The sequence below is a fragment of the Aegilops tauschii genome, chromosome 5 (genome assembly GCF_002575655.3).
Source record: "Aegilops tauschii subsp. strangulata cultivar AL8/78 chromosome 5, Aet v6.0, whole genome shotgun sequence".
In the NCBI taxonomy this organism is placed as follows: Eukaryota; Viridiplantae; Streptophyta; class Magnoliopsida; order Poales; family Poaceae; genus Aegilops; species Aegilops tauschii.
This window is the reverse complement of record NC_053039.3, coordinates 430,254,943-430,261,477: the sequence shown is the minus strand read 5'-3', so window position 1 is coordinate 430,261,477 and position 6,535 is coordinate 430,254,943. Positions and strand designations below refer to the sequence as shown.

At 48.0% G+C, this 6,535-nt stretch overlaps 1 protein-coding gene across 1 annotated transcript; it reads right to left on the bottom strand.

The window, feature by feature from the left end:
- Positions 1-3,398: 3,398 nt before the first annotated feature.
- On the bottom strand, positions 3,399-6,376 carry LOC109733629 (endoglucanase 23). Its single transcript, XM_020292855.4, has 5 exons — positions 5,640-6,376; positions 5,226-5,525; positions 4,484-4,645; positions 4,113-4,388; positions 3,399-4,038 (listed from the first exon to the last, which is right to left on the bottom strand). Exons 1-5 carry the CDS (start codon positions 6,093-6,095, stop codon positions 3,694-3,696), a joined length of 1,539 nt encoding a protein of 512 aa, XP_020148444.1. The 5' UTR covers positions 6,096-6,376; the 3' UTR covers positions 3,399-3,693.
- Positions 6,377-6,535: the final 159 nt, after the last annotated feature.

Below are 6,535 nucleotides of genomic sequence, written 5' to 3'. Positions count from 1 at the left end.
TTACGGCGCAATAAGCAAAGGACAGAAGCGAAGAAAAAGTGAAGACTTTCTCTCCACGACTATTATGATGATGCCTTTGATCTAGAATATCCATGATACTTCAAAAGAGATTGTCTGTTTTGTAGTGATGTAACCCTCTCAACTTTTTAGCACATGCTATTTGGGTGAAATGATGATACCATGCCAACTTTCAACCTTTTCAAAGTTCATTTGTAGTGCTTTTCAATTTCAGGGTCATTTAGCTCCAAAAAAATCAGTAAATGCATGAAAAATGAAGTCAGAAAGGGTTGAAAATTGATGATGTGGCTTTGAATGGTGCATTTTGAACACACACAAAATCTGGAGTTCAAATAAGTTCAAAAAAATAAAATCCCTTTGTAACAGATGAGTTTTCGTCCGAAACCCTGATACTTCGAAAGAGATTGTCCATTTTGCACACGAAGTGCATCCAGTTTTCCCCGTAACCCTCTCAACTTTCTAGCGCATGCTATGTGGGTGAAATGATGATACCATGCCAACTTTCAACCTTTTAGAGTTCATTTGTAGTGCTTTTCAATTTCAGGGTCATTTAGCTCAAAAAAATCAGTAAATGCATGAAAAATAATAAATGAAGTCAGAAAGGGTTGAAAATTGATGATGTGGCTTTGAATGGTGCATTTTGATGATGTGGCTCCGGCGTCTAGTAGTACAGCCAGAGGCAGGAGGTCTTACAGATTCGGTCCATCTCTCAAGCCTCTAGAGAAGTTACCACACGAGAGGACCGTGGAGGAAAACGCAAAGATCGTGAAAGCCGAAGTGAGGGACTTCTTTGAAGCGGTGAAAGCAAAGAAACATGCACCTCCGGAGGAGAAGATAGATCCAGTGAAAGCGAAGCGCACTATCGATGCCCTGAAGCGACCACCACCTTCTCCGCCGCAATCCAACTATGATCGCATTATTCAAAGGTCATATATCGAAGTGGAGCGGTCGGGAAGTACTATCAGTGATCAAAGGTTAGCAGAACGACGAGCTGGGAAAAAATTGCCCAGCTCAGCGAATAAGCGAACCAATCGTGCCCCCCGCTCAAGGTGTCTAGCGATATCATCGCTAATCATCCGGAGATTTTGCCCGGTACCAATCTTGGAGATTACCTGCCCGACAATGTACATTATGATACACTGGAGGTGGACGAACACAAATACCATTACGGGAAGCCTCTCGTCAAAGATGAAAGATCTCTAACAACGATCATGCGAAGATTCCATGATTGGTACATGAAAACCTGCAGAGAGTCTGGGGGGAAGGATACTTTGAAGCTGAGAGTTAAAGAGGAGCATGACCTCGTTGGAATTGATCTGTTCCATTTGAGGAGTTCTTCCAGTTTTTCAATCAAAAGGCCCTTGATAAATTAACGGTCACTTGCTACTGTCTGTAAGTACAACTTCTGTCATTAAGTCTCTATATATAGCTCGGCTCTTTCATTGCATGTATATATAATTATCCTCACTATATTATGCAGATTGAAGATCGCCGAATTGAAGAAAAGACAAATCGATGATATTGGGTTCATTAACACAAATCTCATAGATGCACTTACGGTTAAATTTCATGCCAAAGATACCGAGGCCAACTTGCTACGATTGTTGGTAATAAATCAAAACAAAGATATAATACTCTTTCCTTACAACTTCAAGTGAGTGTTACTGTCTTGTGCATATTCGGTTTTCCTTATTAGTCGAGGTTATAGTAATGTAATTGATGAGTTATGCATGCGTGCGCAGGTTCCACTATATTCTCATAGAGATTAAGCTCGAGCAGGGACTAGTAACCGTCTTAGACTCGAGACGAAAAGATCCCCAGGAGTATGCGGACATGACTGAAATGCTCGAGAAGTAAGTTAAATCGATCATTATCGTACCATATTGGCAACTTTGTTCATTTCCTGATATCAAGTAATTGTTTTCTTTGTCTGGCAGGGTTTGGAAAAAAATCACCGCAAAAGCTCCAGGACTGCCGGGGAAGCTGCGATTTACACACCCGAAAGTAAGTACTACTAGCTAGTTCCGCGCACCTCCTAGTGATTCAAGCGCTAGTTTCATTAATACCATTTAGCATGCTTGCTTATCAGTTTGATTGACCTCTATTTCTTGTAAAGTGGTTGTGGCAGGAAGCCGGGAATAATTACTATGGATACTACGTTTGCGAGTCCATCCGCCACACAACCTGTGAGTGGGGCTACTCTAAAAAACAATATGAAGTGCGTAAGCAATAATATTCACAATTTTATTTTATTACCATCATTTGTGTTGAGTTTCATTCATTCATATATATGTATTGACCCCCTTCTTCAAATTAGATGTTTCAGATGTGGGATGAACTCCTAGCACCAGATCGCATGCGAGCAATTCAAGAGGAATTTGCGGCATTCTTTCTTAACCACGTGATCAATAAAGACAGAGAATACCATGTGGAACCTGAGTTCATATATAATTAGGGGATTATATTGTAAGAGATCTTATATTGTATATATGTAGCCAGTAGTGTCGGATAGATATACGAAAACTTGTTGTTCGACCAATCTCTCGGAGAAGGAGAGGTCCATATCACTTCTCTCTGTATGCATATGTTCATGACGATCTTCTGTACTTAATGGTTTCCTTCATTTGCTTACTAGCTAGCGTGTCGAGTCCTCTCTATACATATAGTACGTAGCGTCGACCAAGCACGGAGATAAGACAGGACACTTCTCTCTATTAATTAGCTAGCTAACACAATATATGAAACACCTAAATTAACCCTACAAAGCCCCCTAAACCCACCCCCTTTCAAAAACAACAAAAACCTCAGCTCCTGCCAGCTGCTGACGCGTGGATGCCTTTTGGTCCCGGTTGGTGCTACCAACCGGGACCAAAGGCCCTCCTGTCTGGGCTCGCCGAAGCGGCCACGTGGAGGCTCATCTGTCCCGGTTGGTGTAAGAACCGGGACTAAAGGTATAGGGCTTTAGTACCGACCCTTTAGTCCCGGTTCCCCAACCGGGACAAATGGGCCTTACGAACCGGGACAAATGGCCCTTTTTCTACTAGTGAGAGAGATCGCGTTGGAGAGATATGTGGTAGGAAAAAAGAAAAATAAATAAAAAGTTGACTCAATGACACGTCAGCCCCACATGTATGATGTATATTGGGGATGAGTTTATTGGTGATCTGCTACAACAGCACACCTGTGAATACCAATAAATTTGTTGCTAGAACCTCTAGAACCACTTATAGGGAGAGTTTTTTTTTTTGATGATCTGCTGGGATGCTCTTAGATAGTTTAATTGGATCGTCTAGCATCAGCATTTTCTTGTGCAGTTTCACAACACTTGACACTCAATACCATGTTTGATACTGTATAATTTTTCTTGGCACAAGAGTACCTTTCATATCAAATATTTCTGCAAAATGCAAGCTTTCTTCACACATGACTACACCAGTGCAGTCAAATTGCACTTTGCACACATCCACACAAAATTCAGTGCAAACCCAAAACAAAAGAAAAATCATTAAAGCTAAGCTCTCATTATTGGTAGAACACTAGAACCCATGCTCTGCAATCCACTCCTATGAACATGTAGTGTCATCTAAGGAAAACACAAACCTATTTGTCTCCTTTATAGTACCTATTTGTAGCATTCTGTCACTCTTCTCTATCTACACGGCGAAGTGCTTATGCTCAGTGTCTGATATGGCCTGGGTTTGGGTTGCCAACAAAGTAGGCAAGAACCCCTACCAAGGGAGCATTGATGTACGTAGTGGGTTCAGATTTCCTGTAATCAGCACGGTCGTCCCCATAAGCATCATCCTCCCCTGGCCCGCCGACGATGGCGCCGACCAACGGGTTAGGGTTCGGGCTAGACGAGTCGTAGTAAGGCGTGCCGTCTTTGCACGCCATGCGCTCCGGGTGGTCCTTGATCGAAGGCAAAGATGACCCTCGGTGGTGGATCCGCTGAGGATATCGGTCGCCGTACCCGACCATGTACGACATTTTCATCGGGTTGTCTCCCAACAGATAATCTATCTGAAAAACCGGCAATGCAGGTGAAGTTAGAAAGCTCAGTGTTCAACCAGTCAATGTGGTGAAGAAGGTCATACCTGTTTTTTGGCTTGAAGCCGGAGGGTGTCTGGGCCAACTGAAATGTCACCACAGTTGACAGTGTGAGAGGACTTCGTGAGGTACTTGGCGTAGGTCAGGAGCAGGAAGGAGATGGAGGTGACATGCTGCATGTTGCTGCCTCCAGGCTTGTAGATCATGCCACCGGGCGTGTACTGGATGTGCGGCGACGACGACTCAGGGATGAGCGTGCAGATGAAGCTGTCTGCGGACTCCTTGTAGGACTGCATGGACAGCGCCTCGCCTTCTATGAACTCCTGCAGATCAAAGCAGGCACTCATGTGTGATGTTAATTTGGTAGCAGAGGTTGTGTTCAGAAATGAAACAGGGTTGATGGGAGCAGTTTCTGAACCTTGGAAATGAGGACATTGAGACCGGCGTGCTTGTTGTCCCAACCAAACTCGTTGATGCTGTCCTCTGCTCCGAGGGTCTTGCCGTTGTTCTGGATGTACTCCCGGAATGTGTCGTCCCCGGAGGCCCTCCGTAGCCACGCCGCGCCCCACAGCAGCTCATCCTGCGAAGAATGTGAGCTTAGTCAGTTCTGGAAGTCATATTGTTTTGAATATTCTGATTTTGGAGTGTGTGAGAACAGAGCTTCTTTTAGGATGACACATTTGCTTCTACTAGTTCAGAACTACATGGGCCTATCTGATGATGGAATGTCTGAAGGTGATCAACCTGCATTACTAGACAATGGAATTCTGCAAGTTCAGGGATAGAAATTTCGACACTGCTGTTTACAACAGAACAGTCACTTCCGATACTAAATGCTCTTTTAGCAGTTTGAACTGTCATTCTTGTGCTAAATTATGAAAGCTGATGTCTGATTATTCAGGGAACCCTGATGTCTTGTTAACAGAGGTTCAGAGAACTCTGCAAGTGCAGTGGTAAAAACTGTCTTTTCTTGCTGTTATTCTGGTGCTAATAAAGCTTAAAAACATTATTACTTCGCATCAAGGTACCAAAGTAGCAATGCGTGTTCCTGCCCTGTTTCTTCTGGCCAGTCAAATGAAACCTTCTACCATTGTTTCTCGTGATCAAGCAGAGGTCAGGTCTCCATGTAGCTGGACGAGGAAGAGAGGCAGGAGGCTGACCTGGTATCCGTTGAAGTCGCAGTAGAAGGGGCAGCCGCCGGCTCTGAGATCCATGTCGTCGCTGTAGGCGCCCCTGTGCGAGTCGGCGAACTCGAACGCCTTCTTGGCGCTGTCGAGCAGCAGCTCGGCGTACTCCCGGTCGCCGTCGCGGAACACCATGGACGCCGCGGCCAGCGCCGCCGCCGTCTCCCCGGCCACCTCCGACCCCGGCCGCCCCGCGCTGACGTTGTACACCGTGCGCTCCGTGTCCATGTCCTCCGGCCTCTCCCAGCACTCGTGGTCCTTCCACGGGTCGCCCACCTGCATCATACACAATGCCGGAGACCGGCCGGTCACTCTCGTGCGCGTACGGCGGCGTGCTCTGCCGTGGCATGCGGTGGAGGTGCAATGTGGGCGGCGTGCGCGCGCGCTTGCCTGCATGAAGATGACGCCGGGGTGGGCGAGGGTCTTGAGGAGGTAGTCGGTGCCCCAGCGCACGGCGTCGGCGGCGTGGCGGCGCTCCTCGCGCGGCATGTCGTCGCCGAACTCGAGGACGCTCCAGGACAGCATGGTGGTGGTGAAGGCCATGGGGAAGCCGAACTTGACGTTGTCGCCGGCGTCGTAGTACCCGCCCTCCAGGTCGACCCCGGCGCCCGCCGCCCTGCCGTCCGACACGCCGGAGTCGCCCCGCCACGCCGCGCGCTGGTCCGCCGGCAGCCGCCCGGACCGCTGCCCCTCGAAGAAGAGGATGCACTTGGCCAGAGCGTCGCGGTAGTCGTGCCCGCTCCGCTTCCACGGCCACGGAAACGACGCCGACGCCGACGCCGAGACGGCGCACAGTACCACTAGTAGGACGCGCACGCGCAAGTGGTGGGCGGGGGCAGAGGCCATTTCGAGCTCGCTCACTCACTCACACTCACTCCCTACTGGACACTAGGCTCCTCTGCTAGATAGAGCACGTGAATGGCGATCGGTGCATCCTCTCCCCGTATTTGGCGCGTATTTATAGGCCTTCCCCGACGGTGTAAGCTCGCTCGGTCGCTCGTGCCGTCTGCCACTGTGGAGTGACTGACGGAATCTGGGGCGAGGTTTCATCGGAGTAAATTCACGCAAGGTGGAAACCGCCGGCGATGAATGCACGCTCATCCATAGCTCCCAGAGGAATAAATCCATGGCGCATTTGTGGATCCATGAATGGGTTGGAGATATACCACTTATACACATAATGCAGCCGACGGAATTTAACGTGGGGTGGAATGGATCGGGAGGGTTAAAGGACAAGGGTGGGGGTCACGGGAGGGGGTGGTAAGGAGAGGTGAGGCCAAAGTTTT